Source organism: Chiloscyllium punctatum, chromosome 22 (genome assembly GCF_047496795.1).
Source record: "Chiloscyllium punctatum isolate Juve2018m chromosome 22, sChiPun1.3, whole genome shotgun sequence".
NCBI lineage: Eukaryota > Metazoa > Chordata > Chondrichthyes > Orectolobiformes > Hemiscylliidae > Chiloscyllium > Chiloscyllium punctatum.
Genome location: NC_092760.1, coordinates 61,663,037 through 61,679,569, shown reverse-complemented (window position 1 = coordinate 61,679,569; position 16,533 = coordinate 61,663,037). Strand labels below are relative to the sequence as shown.

Below are 16,533 nucleotides of genomic sequence, written 5' to 3'. Positions count from 1 at the left end.
TTGCTGGAAAAGTGCAGCATGTCAAGCAGCATCCAAGGAGCAGGAGAATCAACGTTTCGGGCATAAGCCCTTCTTCAGGAATGAGGAAGATGTGCCAAGCAGGCTAAGATAAAAGGTAGGAAGGACGGACTTGGGGGAGTGGCGTTGGGAATGCGATAGGTGGAAGGAGGTTAAGGTGAGGGTGATTGGCCGGAGAGGGGGAGTCGGTCGGTTTATAGTAAGTGTCCGTGTTGAGTCGGTTGCTCGAGATAAAAATGGAGGTGTCTAGGAAGGGGAGGGAGGGAGGGAGGAGTCGTAGACCTCTCCATTTCTATCTCGGGTGACCGACTCAAAACGGACATTTACTATAAACCGACTGACTCCCACAGCTACCTAGATTGCACCTCCTCCCACGCTGCCCCCTGTAAAAATGTCATCCCATATTCCCAATTACTTCGCCTCCGCCGCATCTGCTCCCAGGAGGACCAATTCCAATTCCGAACAACCCAGATGGCCTCCTTCTTCAAAGGCCGCAATTTCCCCTCAGGCGTAGTTGATGATGATCTCCACCGCATCTCCTCCACTTCCCGCTCCTCCGCCCTTGAACCCAGCCCCTCCAATCGCCACCAGGACAGAACCCCACTGGTCCTCACCTACTACCACACCAACCTCCAGATACATCATATCATCCTTTGTCATTTTCGCAAACTCCAAACAAACCCCACCACCAAGGATATATTTCCCTCCCCTCCCTTATCAGCGTTCCGGAAGAACCACTCCCTCCATGACTCCCTCGTCAGGTCCACACCCCCCACCAACCCTACCTCCACTCCCGGAACCTTCCCCTGCAACTGCAAGAAATGCAAAACCTGCGCCCACACCTCCCCCCTCACTTCCCTCCAAGGCCCCAAGGGATCCTTCCATATCTGTCACAAATTCACCTGCACCTCCACACACATCATTTACTGCATCCGCTGCACCCGATGTGGCCTCCTCTACATTGGGGAGACAGGCCGCCTACTTGCGGAACGTTTCAGAGAACACCTCGGGGACACCCGCACCAACCAACCCAACCGCCCGTGGCTGAATACTTTAACTCCCCCTCCCACTCCGACTCCACCAAGGTCATGCAGGTCCTTGGGCCTCCTCCATCGCCAGACCATGGCAACACGACGCCTGGAGGAAGAGCGCCTTATCTTCTGCCTAGGAACCCTCCAACCACAAGGGATGAATGCAGATTTCTCCAGCTTCCTCAGTCCTCACTTTCTCCTAGTTGATCTTCCTTTATTTTACAGTCAACACTTTATCATATCCTCTCTTTGCTTTCGAAATTCCCTTTTTCATTTCACTCCTATACTTTTCTAAGCTTCCTGAAGTATTTCCTTTTTGAGTTTGTCATAAGTTCACTTTGTTTTATTCTTACACTATATGTTGCTGAATAACCAGGGGAGTCTAGATTTGGCAGTATATTGCACCCACAAAATCTTGCTTTTCAACGTCTCAGATTTTTCAGACTTTCCTACTAGTAGTTGCAAAAGCAGATAACCAGTCCATTTGCCAAGATCTCAGCTGTGTAAATTTTGCCTTCTGCAAAATTAGAACTTTTATTCCAGTCTTGTCTTAGTCAAGACATTAGCATATTTCCAAAACATTTATATAAATGATTTGGATGTGAACATAGGAGGTGTAGTTAGTAACTTTGCAGATGACATCAAAATTGGAGGTGTAGTGGACAGCAAAGAAGGTTACCTCAGATTACAATGGGATCTTGATCAGATGGGCCAATGAGCTGAGAAGTGGCAGGAGGAGTTTAATTTCGATAAATGTCAAGTGCTACATTTTGGAAAAGCAAATCAGAGCAGGACTTATGCACTTAATGGTAAGGTCCTGGGGAGTGTTACTGAACAAAGAGACCTTGGAGTGCAGATTCATAGTTCCTTGAAAGTAGAGTCACAGGTTGATAGGATAGTGAAAAAGGCATTTGGGATGCTTTCCTTTATCAGTCAGACTACTCAGTACAGGAGTTGGGAAGTCATGTTGCAGCTGTACAGGACATTGGTTAGGCCACCGTTGGAATAATGCCTGCAGTTCTGGCCTCCTTCCTATCGGAAAGATGTTGTGAAACTTGAAAGGGCTCGGGAAAGATTTACTACGATGTTGCTGGGGTTGGAGAATTTGAGCTATAGGCAGAGGCTGAATAGGCTGTGGCTGCCTTCCCTGGAGCATCTGAGGCTGAGGGGTGACCTTATAGAGGTTTTAAAATATCATGAGAGGCATGGGTAGGATAAATGGACAAGTCTTTTCCCTGGGATGGGAGAGTCCAGAACTAGCGGACATAGGTTTAGGGTGAGAGGGGAATGATATAAAAGACACCTAAAGGGCAACTTTTTCATGCAGGGGGTGGTGCGTGTATGGAATGAGCTGCCAGAGGAAGTGGAGGAGGCTGGTACAATTACAGCATTTAAAAGGTATCTGGATGGGTATATGAATAGGAAGGGTTTAGAGGGATATCGGCCAAGTGCTGGCAAATGGGACTAGATTAGGTTAGGATATCTGGTCAGCATGGATGGGTTGGACCAAAGGATCTGTTTCAGTGTGCACATCTCTACGACTCTACAATGATGCTTAATCAAAGACTTTCACCAAAATTGTCACTTATTGCTACTTAATCCTCCCAGCTTTATTTCTGGGAGCAATCTACATTCGAGCCCTCTCTTGTTGGGCTTATTGTGGCATTAGCTCATAAATTCTCTTGAATGCAATTCAATAATTTTGTGTCCTTTGTGCCTTTCACATTGTTTTTACCTCAGTTGATATTTGGTTAGACAAAATACTCAAATATGATTGCCCTATTTATTTTATATTCAGAAATATGTCAACTTATTTGCTCCTCCAATACTTTCCTACTAGTTCTATGTTTATAGTGCACACCAGCAGTGTGGATGACCCCTTTTATTTCTGAAATAAACTCAGATAGTGTTCAACGTAGAGGAGAACTAATTTATCTACCCAGGGGCTGTCGGTGGCAATCAGCAAATGTCCTTGCCTATGCCTGACCTGATCCCAACAGATTTAATGGGGCCCGCCCAAGAGTCGACGTTTGGAGTTCCCAGGCAACTCTTTCCTAACTGTATGCCATGGTGCTATCATTTTTAGTAAATCTGTCCTGCCAGTCGAAAGAACATATCAAGGGATGGTGTTGTCTGTAACATTTCCTACGGTACAATTCCATGAGTGTGACTGTCAGGCTTGGCTAGTCTGAGGGTCTGCTCTGCCAATTTTGGTACATCCCTCAAGTAGCAGGGAGGAATTTGCAGGTTCAACAGGATTGTGTTCATCATTTTCAGTGCTTCAGTCATTGATTTGTAGTCTGACCAGTTTCATTCCTTTGTTGAGATGCTATACGGTTAGATACAACTGAGTGATTAGCCAGGCCATTTCAGAGGGTATTTAAAAGTCAACAACAATGCCATAGACTGGAGTCACCTCCAGACCAGATCATATAAAGATAGCAGATTTCCTTCCCTTAAGGACATTAGTGAATCACAGCAGGCTAGTTCTTAATTCCAGATTTTTACTGAATTCAAATTTCAACACATGCCACGGTGAGATGCAAGACCATGACCCCAGAACACCAGCCTCTCTCTCTGGATTACTATTGACATTACCACTAGGCCACCACTCCCCTCTAGAAATAGTAAATATTTTTATTTTAACAAGTAGTAATAGCATAAAACACACAGAAATAAAGTCTTTTGGTTTTGACACCAACTGCCTGTCTTCCCAAAAGCACAATCAAAAAATGTAGCTTAATTAAGAAATTTCAATAGGCCATCCTTACAATTGTTGCATGGTCTTATTATCAAGTGACACTCTGGGCAACAGAAGTCAAACACCTACCACACTGTTAAATGCCAGGTTGGAACCATATGGTCTGATAACTAGCGGGATGTCAAGGTATGTATCAATTCTCCAGCTCTCATAACCACACTCCAGACACTTGACGTAATCCTTCAATTTTCCTTGGTACAGTTGATTGATGAGGTCAGCCTGAAACACAAAAATAACATAGCTTGGAATAAGCACTAAAGCACAGCTGAAATTTAGTGGGATGCAGCTACACATTCTAAAACTTGACAGTGATTCTACGACAGCAAATTGCAGTGGGAGGTTTGCGAATGAATGCTTTCTTGTGGTATCTGATAAGAATCAGAATTCTGGTTTCATGAATGTAAAAGTTACATTTTAGATAGACTTCTGAAAGGATGATAGCAAGCAACATTTCGATTTAAAAAGCTCAGTGCTAACAGATGAAGAAAACAGACTTGGAAAATACAAAACTTAACTGACCTTTACAAACTCAAATTCATAAATCAACCAATTCCACAAAGCAGCAACCCATTAAAAAAAATTGTGCCAAAATTCTGTTTCCTCATTCGGGCACAGGGACATCAATTGAATTGGAAACAGTTTCACAGGTTAAACTATTGTTGGAAGCTTTTGAGTTCCAAGGTCATTTCCATAAACTTGAGCACATAACTTTGCTGTATTGTCAATACATGCTGATGTTGGAGCCTTGGATGCCCCTCACACATATGCAAAAATTCAATCATAATTATTTGAAGAGCATCAGACGTGGTGTCCTGGTCAACCAACATCAATAAAGTAGATTGTGGGACCTAGCTAAACACAAATTAGCTGCTATATTTTGCATATCACGCCACTTCTACAAAACGTAATTCGGTGTGAAGAGACTTGAGTGTGTGTGGGTTAATAATAGATATTTTTTGTAAATACAAATTCTTTTAGTAGGTTAGAAATCACTCATTTCCCTCTGGCTTTCAAAAATACAAAACCCAAGAGATGGTTAAAAGAACAAATAAAACTAAAGTACACATTCAAAGCTACACTGAAGATCGATTTAATTATTATATTTAACTCAATACTGCAATATCTAATCGCAGTGCCACAATGTAGAAAATCAAACAAGTTGTATCACAGATTTCAATTTGCAATTACATTAAGAAACACTACTCTGAATTTTACCTGTCACAGTAGAAGGATTGGAAGGGAAAAATAAAATGTTTGATCAGGATCCTCTTCAAGGAAGGCCAGGTCATGTCCACTGTTATTATATTAAAGTGAAGGGAGACATGGCAACCTAGAGGTAATGTTACCAACCAGTAACCCAGAAACTCAGATGAATGCTCTAAGGACACAGAGTCAAGTCTCACCATAGCAGCTGCTGGAATTTACCCTCAAATAATAAATCTGGAATTCAGTCTAATCTCCATAATGGTCACCAGAACAGCTATCATTCATTGTCATAAAAAGCTCATCTGGTTCACAAATGTCCTTAAGGGAATTAAATCTGCCATGTTTATCTGGTTTGGTCTATATCAGACTCCAGATCCACAGCAAAGTGGTTTACTCTTAACTGCTTAACTACTCTGAAATGGCCACTCAGTTCAAGAGTAATAAGGGATGGGCAGCAAACACTGCCTTTGCCAGTGACACCCAAGAAACTATAAAGAAAAATTAACATGAGAGTTACCTGTTCAGTCTGCTTCCATTTCTGCTCCAATGCATCAAACATGACCCTGCACAATTCTTGAACATCATGCTGCTGCCAAGCTAAGGGAAAATCAATAACAATTAGGTCACATTAAAAGCTCAGCTATTAAACACCTAAGAGCATATTTTACCCTTGCAACAAGAGAGTAACTTTGCCTCAAAATACAACTAACCTTCACTGCTGTCCCAGCCAAAGCTTCGAGTCACATCTGTTGTTTCCACTGCTCTTTTCTTACTAGTTTGTAACAAGACAAACAACCTTTGGAGTTGATAAGGAATGCTGATCACTGGATCTTCATCATATTCTTCAAACTCCCACCTGTGAATACAATTCCATGCAACCATTAGAAAATTAACATTTAAAAATCATTAGGTCAGAATATTCACTTTGTCCACTTGAGGGTCAGCCAAGAAGCTCGAAATACTGCTGGCTAAAGAGTTACTGGCAGAAGATTTGGTCTGGATATGTGCTGAAAGTATGAATATTCATGCTGCTAAACTATTAGTTCGATGGTTAAATGCGCTGAAATATAATTGTGAGAAGTGAAATAGTCCTTTACCGAGCAGATTTTATCCAAATCGTATATTTCATTTTGGACTACACTGGTAAACTCTCAAGTTAAAGGAAGGATATCCAAACTGCATCTCCATAGGTCATCTCTGGTCCCAGAAAACTGGCCTATCACAAGCCAATAATTGTTCTATTTCTCAAGTGCGAATTTTGTGAGCCTAGAGGTTTGAAACGGATCGTGCCTTCATTTTGTGATCTCTGGTGGAAAATTCCCAAAACAAGAGGTCTGTTGGAATCAATAGCTTTGAATATTCACATTTTAATGGAAAGATCAACTTAATACACGGCCCGGAGACTCTGTGGAATATGAGCAGGGAGCTAATAACAGCAAACATTAGGATACTTCTGTCCCATTAAATCTTGATTACAGGCAGAGGTTAAAAATAACTGTCAATTCTCCAGTGTTCTGCCTCGTGCTCTAATGGAAAAGGACGAGACAGGTATAGGTATCAAGTTGGATGACAGTGAAATATAAAGTGAACATAAGGAGTGAACATAAAGAGGAGGCACTAGTGCGTTTAGCAGCCATGAGTTGATAAATCCGCAAGCCTGATTGAGATGCATTCCAGGCCATTGACAGAGGAAAGGGAGGAGTTATTACAGATTCTGGCAATAATTTTCAGATACTCTCTGGCCACAAGTGAGGTGTTAGAGGACTAGATGATTGCTGATATTTTTAAAAATAATTAAACAAACGAGGAAGGGAAAGACCAGGAAATTACAAGTATTAGTGAGTCCAACTTTACTAGCTGAGAGTTACTGAGAGGAGTTCCGAGGAACGGAATATATCTGCATCTGGAGATACAGAGATCAAAGGTTAGTCAGGGGCAGTTGTCATGGATTTCTTAAAAGAAAGAAGTGGTTTGACAAACTTTATCAAATGTTTTGAGGCAATAAAGAATGTTGATGAGAGCCTACATTTGACGTGGTCTACATGGACTTTATCAAGACTTGAAAAGATCTCTAAGCAGACTGGTCAAGAACATAGAGCCCATGGGATTAAAGGCAGTGTGGTATGTTGGATCCAAACTGTTTGAGAGGCAGGAAGCAGAGGATGATAGTAGAGAATTGTTTCTGCGACTGGAAGTTTGCTTCCAGTAGAGTTCCATAGGGCCTGTGGCTGGGTCCCATGGTGTTTATGCTGTTCTTTCATGATTAGGACGTAAACAGGGTGGTGGTGTTGGTGGTGGGGGGGTGGGAGCGGGTAGAATCAAAATTTATGGAGGGCATAAAATATGCTAGGCTGTTAAATAGTGAGGAGGACAGCTATAAACACACAAGTCAGGTGAGTTCAGCAGGTCCAAATCCATCCTAAAAAGTGAGAGGTAATGCACGTGAGGTGCTATAACAAGCTAAAGAATTACACTATGAATGAAAGAACCCTGTAAAGTATTGTACATCAGAAGGCATTTGGATGGGTATATGAATAGAAAGGGTTTCGAGGGATATGGGCCGGGTGCTGGCAGGTGGGACTAGATTGGGTTGGGATATTTGGTCGGCATGGACAGGTTGGACTGAATGGTCTGTTTCCATGCTGCACATCTCTATGACTCTATGAGAAGGACCATTTTTTGTGCATAACCACAGATCCCTTGATGGATAAAATCAAAGAACATAGATAGGGTTAATTAGAAGGTAGATTTGTGTAGGGGTTAATAGCCAGGGAGCATAGATTTAACATAAAAGAGGTCAAAGACTAGGAGGACAGCTGAGGAGATCGTTTTTACCCAGAGGGTGATGGGAATCTGAAATGTACTACTTGAAAGGGTGGTCGAGTCAGAAACTCAAAGCATTTTAGTAGTATTTAGGCATTCACTTGCAAGACCATAGCCTCTGGTGTATGGGCCAAATGCTGGAAAAGTGGATTAATGTTATCAGATCTTTGTTGACTAGCACAGACAGGATGGCCCAAATGGCCTCATTTTGTGCTGTAAACACCTGAGAGTCTAACTTAAATATCTAATCATAATCATCCACAATCTCATTCTATTTCTGGTCATGCATACAAGAATAATTATGTGAATCATTACTTGTACAGGGCATTCCTAAACTCAGGAGTCATGAAGAGCGTCTGCAGCAAACTGTTCAGGTAGCAGGTCATAGCTTGATTCACCAATCCAACATATCCTGCAAAATATAGAACTTCATCAGTCATGTTTGACACATCAATGCATCACTTCAACTTAACTCACCACAAATAAGACTTTCCCTCAACAGATTTTTTAAAAAACTTTCTTCCCAGGTTATGGACACAGCTAGCAACGTCAGCATTTTAGTCTATCAACACTAATTAAATCACATTTGTGCACAATTACAACAATCACCTTCAATGAAATAGCATTTGATCATTGCTGCTTAGTAGCAGCAGGCACAAAATGGGCTATATTACAACAGTGATTATGCATTAAAAATAGTTAATTATTTGCAAGTGCTTTGGTTCAGAGGTTAGAAAAGGCACCATATAAATCCAAGTCTTCTTCCCTTCATCAGGAATTGAGGCTATGTTAAAACTCACAACATAATGCATTTAAAGGACAAATTTTTAACCACTACATTCATACGAAGTATATCAGCATCTTTTATTTGTAGAACTAGTGGTCAAATTGAAGTTTTCATATTTCAGTACACAGAAAATACCATTCAAATTGATTTGTCAACTTATTTCTCTCTTTGGCCACTCCATTGAATAGGTTCTGAGATGCTCTGTTACAAATGCAGATCATGGACTTCTATGAGAACTTGTGGGTTCAACTACACAGTCACTCCTGAGTTACTCAATCGTGGAAAATAATCTACCATCCAAATATGTAACAGTTGACAGCCGAAAGGAATCAATGAAAATGCTAATTGCACGACTGTGTGGCAACTGACATGTCATCCAGCACAGTAAAGGTTTAGGAAAATTAGTAGGCCATTAATTCCATTTGCCTTCCTAATCACTTGCTGTACCTGCATACTAACTGTTTTTGATTCTGTACCAGACACCCACATTCCTCTGATCCACCAAGTTCTGCAATCTCTCTCCACTTATTTTTTTATTCTTCCAGTAGAGACCTTCTCTGTAGCACTAGTTTCCACAGCAAGGAAGCCTGAGGAATGCATCGAAAGTCTAGATGAAAATAAAACTAATCTTAAATAATTCAGAAGCAGGAATTCCTTATTTTGGTATTGTGAAGTTGGGGGGAATGATGGTCTTAGCATTATAATACGATGGTTTTAACAGCTAAACAATGAATGAATTCACCTGCAATGAGGAAGTCAATAGAGTTTATTAAAAAAACTCTTCTAAATTTGGAAGGAGGCTATCTTAAAATAATTCCATGCACCAAAAGTGTTCAACCACTAGATGTTGCCCTCATTCTTTATATCTTCCATATATTGCAGTATCCTTAAAGAGTACCAGAAAAGTACTTTGAAAGGTTCTATTACTAGAACTATTTTTAGTCACATTACTCAATAGAGATGCCAACTGCTCCAACGTTGCTGGAACCTTGGCATCTTGCACTGAAACCAAATAGTCACTAAGTCGCATGACGCATCATCCATCCACAGCTGGGCCTGGGCATTCAACAGGCCATTCGTAGCTTAGTTCTAAATAACAAAGTAACACTTATGACCACAGAGCAATTAAGAACCAGTAGCACACTACTTAAAGTGTAGCTATTGTAATTTAGGAAACTACTCTAGACACAACTTTTACACAACTAGGTCCCAATAACAGCAACATGACAATGACCAGATAATCTCTTTTGTGATGTTGTTTGATGGTAAATATTAGTCAAGACAATGGAGAATATCCCTCTGCTCTTATTTGATATAGTGGCTGTTGATCTTTTGTGGCCAACTGAAGGGGTGAAACAGACTGCATTTCTCTGCTTAAGCTCAGCTTCCAGAAGGTTGCCCGAATACACCTCATGCCCAAGGAGTATTGCCCCTAGGTTACTTCAGAAGAAGCTAAAAGCCTTACTGTTTACTTCAGAGTTTCGATGCAAAGGAAGATCAGGCTCACTTTCATTTGCTACTCTTGAATCCCTAGAAAAGCCAAAGGCTAGATGTTGGATGCATTCATCTTGGTTCATTACTCTGCCAGTGGGCCACCCACTTATGAAATGAACTTCTGATTCATTTCAAACAGAGAAAAGGAGTGCTAATTTAATGCAGATTGTCAATCTGGTCTTCCTTTGCTGCACAAAAAGGGAGCACTGCTTTTCTAACAAGATATTTTTAATTAGGACTCCTTCAGAAATGCAGGGCTGTACAACCATTCTGACAGGGCCCTTGTAATACAGAACTGTCAAGAAAAAGGAACCTATGCCTCCTTTCTCCAGTCAGCTGCTGGCTTCAAACATTTAAGGGGGCAGAAAGTGACAGATGCTGTCAAATGCCAAGAATATTAGGCAAGTGAGACGTACAGCAAATGGAGTGCAAAGTAAACATGGTGTTAGATTGAAAGTTATATTAAAAGGTGCAGCAGACCCAGTGAGTGAACAGGACAGTCAGGTCTGGAAAAGCAGGGGAGGTGGGGACCATGGGTCCAATGACAGGGAGGGAGGGTTGGGTCCTGAGGCAGCTGAAGGAGGACCAACCATGGGTAAAGGTGGTCAGGTTCTAGGAATGCAGTGGGGGAAAAAATCATGTCCAGGGGAGGTAGTGGTGGTGGTGTCCTGTACATAGAGAAGACGGGGATTGTTGTCTGGTCAGTGTATAGCTCCTGATGGAGGCGTAATTGGGGTTCTTTGAGGATAGGGTTGATTGTTATGCAGGAGTCATGCTACACTCTCATAGGTACACAAAAGAAAAATAACTGATGATTCAGTTTATAACTTTATTCTTTATGCAGTAATTAAGAATTAGGAAGCAGTTGAGACTACGTAATAAGTCAGGGGAAACCATACAATTCTGCAGATGGTACATCTTTATTGACAATTTACTATAAACCTACCAGGAATCAAGCTATTTTAGATTTTAGTCCAACAGGTTTAATTGGAAGCACTGCTCCTTCATCAGGTGGTCGTGGAGTACACGATTGTAAGACAGAATTTATAGCAAATCAGGTAGTTGTATCCTCCACAATCACCTGAAGGAGCAGCGCTCTGAAAGCTAGTGCTTCCAATTAAACCTGTTGGACTATCACCTGGTGTTGTGTGATTTTTAAACTTTGTACACCACGGTCCAACACCAGCATCTCCAAATCAGATTTTAGATTTAGCATTATGTAATGAGAAAAAGGCTAATTAATAACCTTGCTATAAAGAAGCCTTTGGGAAACAGTGACTATATGATAGACACTCACATAAAGTTTGAGTATGATCTGAACAAAAAACTATGAAGGTACAAGGCAAGTTTGCTGTAAAAGATTGGGGAAATACACTAAACAGGGAGAGTGTGAGGACTGCAGATGCTGGAGAGTCAGAATCGAAAAGAGTGGCGCTGGAAAAGCACAGCAGGTCAGGCAGCACCTGAGAAGAGTCAACATTTCAGGCATAAGCCCTTCTTCAGGAATGTAGAGGGGGATGGAGGAATGACAGGTAAATAGGGGGTTGGAGGGGCAGGTGGGAAGGCAGATAGACAGATGGGTCAGATCAAGAGGGCAATGCCATGTTGGAGGGTTGGATCTGGAATGAGGTGGGGAGGGGGGAGATTTGGAAACTACTGAAGTTGATGTTGATGCCGTGTGGTTGAAGGGTCCCATGGCGGAAGATATGACACTCTTCCTCCAAATCTAATATGAAGGAGGAACACTTTGAAAATTGGCAGAATTGGGAAGATGGATTTAAATAAAGAAAATTGCGGTTGTCAATCGTGAGGGTTTTGGGAAAGTAGTTCGCAGCATAGGAGAACCCAAGGATGTGATATATTAAAATTTTCAGAGAGTTTTTATATGGCTTCACACAGGAGGTTGGTAAACAAAATTAGAGCACGAGAGATAGAGATTATTATTTGCGTATAGATTGAGAATTGATTAACAAAACAAAACATGGAGATTAGGGATAAACTGATCATTCTCAGAATACAGACTATTATGAGTGGTGCATCATGAGGATCAGTGCTATGGCCACTGACACTTAAACTTTAGAAATAATTGTGGGACTAATTTCAATATAACCAAATTTGCTGATAAAACAAAACTAGATGGGAATAAAAGTTGTGAAGATCCAAAGCTGCCTCAAGGGGACTTGGACAGGCAAAGTGATGGACTACTATAACATGATAAATGGAATACAATGCTCATAAGTTATTTACTTTAGCAAAAAAAGAGAAAAGCAGAATACTTCTCAAATAAAACAAGATTAGAAAGTGGCTTCCAAAGGATATGGGTGCGTAAGCCACTCAAAACAAACAATTAGTAAGTTTGTCTTCACCGCAACAGGACTTGAATGGAGAAGAAACGATATCTTCTACAATTATATAGAGCCTTGGTGAGGCTGCATGTTGTGCATTTTATGCACAATTTTGGTCTCTTTATTTAAGAAAGAATATACACACCACAGAGGAAATGCAACAAAGGTTCTCCAGAGTCCCCCCTGAAATAGCGTGATTTTTTTATGAGAAGTAACTAACAAAACTGCGTCCATGTTCTCAACAGTTTCAAACAATGAGAAGTGAGCTCATTGAAACATACAAGATTCTTCCACAGCATGAAAGGGTGGATGTAGATAAAATACTTTCCTTGATTGATGAGCCTAGAACCAGGAGACAAACTCGGAGTAAGAATGAGGCAAAGAGAAATTTCTTCACCCAGAGTGCAGTGAATCTTTGGCATTCTTTACCCACAGAGCAGTGTGGTAGCTGAAGCACTGAATGTTCAAGGCAGAAATCTAAAGATTTTTGGAGACAACTCAACAAGGGATACATTAATATGGCATTGAGGTAGATAATCTTCCCATGATCTAACTGAATGGAGGAGCAGACTCTAGCAGCTGAATGACTGACTCCAGTCCCTGTGCTATCTAGGAACAGAAACACAATTGCCAGACCACCATGAGGAAAGAATTTCACCCACTGCACATGTTAATTGAACCTGACTAGCACAGGTACAAACCACATCTCTATTTTTGATCCAAGAACTGAATAACACATACCTTTGAAAAATGCTTGAAGAAATCAAGTCAAACATACATGGACAAGCAAAATAATAACTTTACAAGAAAGCAGATCCAAGTAGGACAGAATAAAATATTTAAACAGCCTAAAATCTAAGATCTTTCATGGGTGACGTATACCAGAAACTCAAGGTTTCATATCTGAATGAAATATTTAATGTTTTTTTCCACAGGATTTTCACCTAATCAGAATTATTCAGCGAGTCCATTTAAATATTCAAAATATTTTTTAAAATTTCTTTTCGGATAACATTGTGGAATAAAGGTTTCAAATATTTGCTGTCCAATCACTCACCAGTTTCTGACTTTCCCAGGACAGGAGAGTATGAGTAGTTCTGACTACTGTACTCTCCACAACCCACAGTGTTCTCCCTCAGCTGAGGGCCAATAATCCTTTCCTGAGTGCTGTCGTCATGTCCACTGCTTTCTGCTGTACCAGACTCATCCTGTAGAGATATAGTACACTCAAGTGACATCCTTTTCTATGATCAACAAATGATTAAAATAAAATAATATGATAAAAATAACTTAAGGATGATGCATAGTAATAAGTTAATTACAGAAAATAAATCACAGTACAAAGTCAAAACCCAATTTTACTTTAATAATCCACAGAATTTCTAGCATTTGGATCAATGGTTTGAAGATATCTACGTATTAGAATCATTCATGAGCATTTTAACAGTGCAACAATTCAGAAATTCAGGTCCTTTCAGCTATCAGATAAACTTTGTTCCCCAAACAAACACATCATAGCAGATTTAATGAAGTAGCTATGATGCCAATGAGACTAAATAAAGCACTAGTTATAAATCCTATGCCCTGAACAAGAGCTATTAAATTTGTTGCTTTTGGGACTCAACCTCCTCCCCAACAGAATGTGTGCATTCAGCAACACAGCAGGTGCCAAGTAAATTTTCTTTTCACCTCTTCCTCTGTCCACATATATTTTCTAAGCTTTTGTGAATTGCTATAAATGTATCACTTGGTTTGAGTGACATAGGCAATAGGCACATTGGCATAATAAGCTCCGCTCCAACTCAAAGTACTATGCACACAATGAACACTTTGAAGACTTTTATGTTTTAAATTTTTCGCATCCCTCGAGGAATCACAAAAACTCAAATTACAAGTCAACAGTTTTTGATTGAAGCAGTTATTCTAAATGTCAGCAGGACAAGCTTTGATCATAGTTAGAGTCCACCTACCGATGCAAACTGGGGCTGTTCACCATCTTTATCTGTGAGATGTAGAAAATGTTTCTTTCCTGGTTCAAATCCAGAATCAGCAAGAGATTTTTCACTAGAGTAATCCAGGGGGCTCTGAAACAGGGCACAATTAAAAGGTTAGGTTTAGACTTGTTAAATGACAACTTCAAAGTTGGGCATAAGTTAACAGACCTGTAGTTGTTTGACTGAAGTATATGCAATCTGGGATTTCTCCACTGGAGGCATATGGTTTAAACTCTCTGCCCCAGCTGGGAAAATTGTGTCCAATTCTTTAAAGGGAAAGAAGTTGCACAATAGAAACAAATGATTTATACAATAGTTCTAATGATTAGGGATAATAGTTATGTAGGAAAACTGGAAAACTTTGTCAATTGTCTCCTTTGGGGACAGATAAGTAAAAACTGAATTAGGTTTACTGTCACATGTACTCACATGAGTACAAGTGAAAAGTTTATAAGTTGCTGCTTACTGCACCATCTTAGGTACAAAGGTACCTAGATACAGAATCTTAGGTGCAAAGCAGAAAAATAAGGAAAACAAAGTTAAAAGGTTAAACATTACAGTCCTCCTTACTAAAAGGTAGAAGGACAAAGAAACGCTCAACAGTTAAACGCCAGAGTCCAAAAGTGCCTGGTAACTGATTAGTGTTTTTTTAAACTCATGAAGGAATTAGGTGGAGTAAATAAAGGAAAACTGCATCCAAAGGATGGAGGGTATATAACCTGAGAATAATAATTTAAGACGACTGACAAAAGAGTCAGAGATCCCTTTGGGTAAATGCTTATTTTTAAATATAAGTACCTAGAATGTGAATACACTGCCTGATAGGAGGTGGATACAAATTCAATGGCAGCTTTCAAAGAAACTGGATAAATACTTCAAGCAAAAAAGAACTGTACGAATATGGGAAAATTGCTGGGGAATGGGAATAATTGATTTGCTCAATGAAAGACCCAATACAGAATCAAAGGACTGAAAGGCATCCTTTGGTGCTGAATAATTCAGCAATTGCATGATTGAAGAGGTTTTGGTAGCATTAGGAAAATAATTAACTCAGCTAAATTGAATATTATGGAGCCAAGGGAGCCCTGCTACTTCTGTGCGAAGTGATTCCTGGACAATTCCCATTGTTTTTACTATTGGGCAGTGTAACATGGTTACTTTTAGACTGTTTTCTTAAAATAAAACAGAGCATTGCATTTCCTTTGGGATCTTTGCAGCCCCACATATTACCAGATTACAAATCAATTTTCACTTTAATGCCTCAATTCAAGCTGCCTCAACCACATCTTAGGCGATGTATTCAAGATTCTAACTATATGCTGCATGAAAACATTCTTCCTCACATACAAACCATCAACTGAAGATGACCTAACCCCTACTTGAGGGCTGTGAAGCCTAAGACTACAGAATTAGCTTGGTAAAAACAATGACTGCAGATGCTGGAAACCAGATTCTGGATTAGTGGTGCTGGAAAAGCACAACAGTTCAGGCACATCCGAGGAGCAGTAAAATCTGCTCCTCGGATGCTGCCTGAACTGTTGTGCTCTTCCAGCACCACTAATACAGAATCAGCTGATGACCGCATGTAGTCTGTTTTCATTATGCTTCAAGAACTGAGTGAAGATGACTTTGTTTAAAAGGACATCGGAATATACATCCTGTTGAAGTAGAGGGCAGTGTATTATGACCACAGCTATAGAAGTGCACTGTTGCTCGAGGCCCACGACTCCATGCAGCACAACGTAAAATAAAAATACTTTTACCAAATACCAAAATAGCCAAATAAATGCTTTATCAAATCAGGTTTTAATCTTTTTGAAAAAAATCAATCAAGTGTCTTAAGAAACATGATGATTGGTTTAATATTTTAAAAATTCAATGAATATGCAATAATTAGTCAGTAATATATATTCTTAAAGAGTCATAGAGCATGCAAATAGACACTTCAGTCCAGCTGACCATAATCCCAAATAAAACTAGTCCCACCTGCCTGCACTTAGCCCATATCCCTCAAAACATTTCTTATTCATCTACTTATCTAAATGTCTTTTAAATGTTTAAGTATGTCAGCATC

General features: G+C 40.2%; 1 protein-coding gene across 4 annotated transcripts in view; it reads right to left on the bottom strand.

Moving 5' to 3' along the window:
- usp47 (ubiquitin specific peptidase 47) overlaps positions 1 to 16,533 on the bottom strand; it is a 184,091-nt gene that overhangs the window by 73,879 nt on the left and 93,679 nt on the right. For all 4 annotated transcript variants that reach the window (XM_072592475.1, XM_072592477.1, XM_072592474.1 and 1 more), the window contains 6 exons: positions 14,436 to 14,549; positions 13,523 to 13,673; positions 8,155 to 8,251; positions 5,727 to 5,872; positions 5,534 to 5,613; positions 3,880 to 4,029 (listed from right to left, as the gene is read on the bottom strand). In XM_072592475.1, the coding sequence (XP_072448576.1) occupies positions 3,880 to 4,029; positions 5,534 to 5,613; positions 5,727 to 5,872; positions 8,155 to 8,251; positions 13,523 to 13,673; positions 14,436 to 14,549 (738 nt within the window). The remainder of the gene's footprint in view (positions 1 to 3,879; positions 4,030 to 5,533; positions 5,614 to 5,726; positions 5,873 to 8,154; positions 8,252 to 13,522; positions 13,674 to 14,435; positions 14,550 to 16,533) is intronic.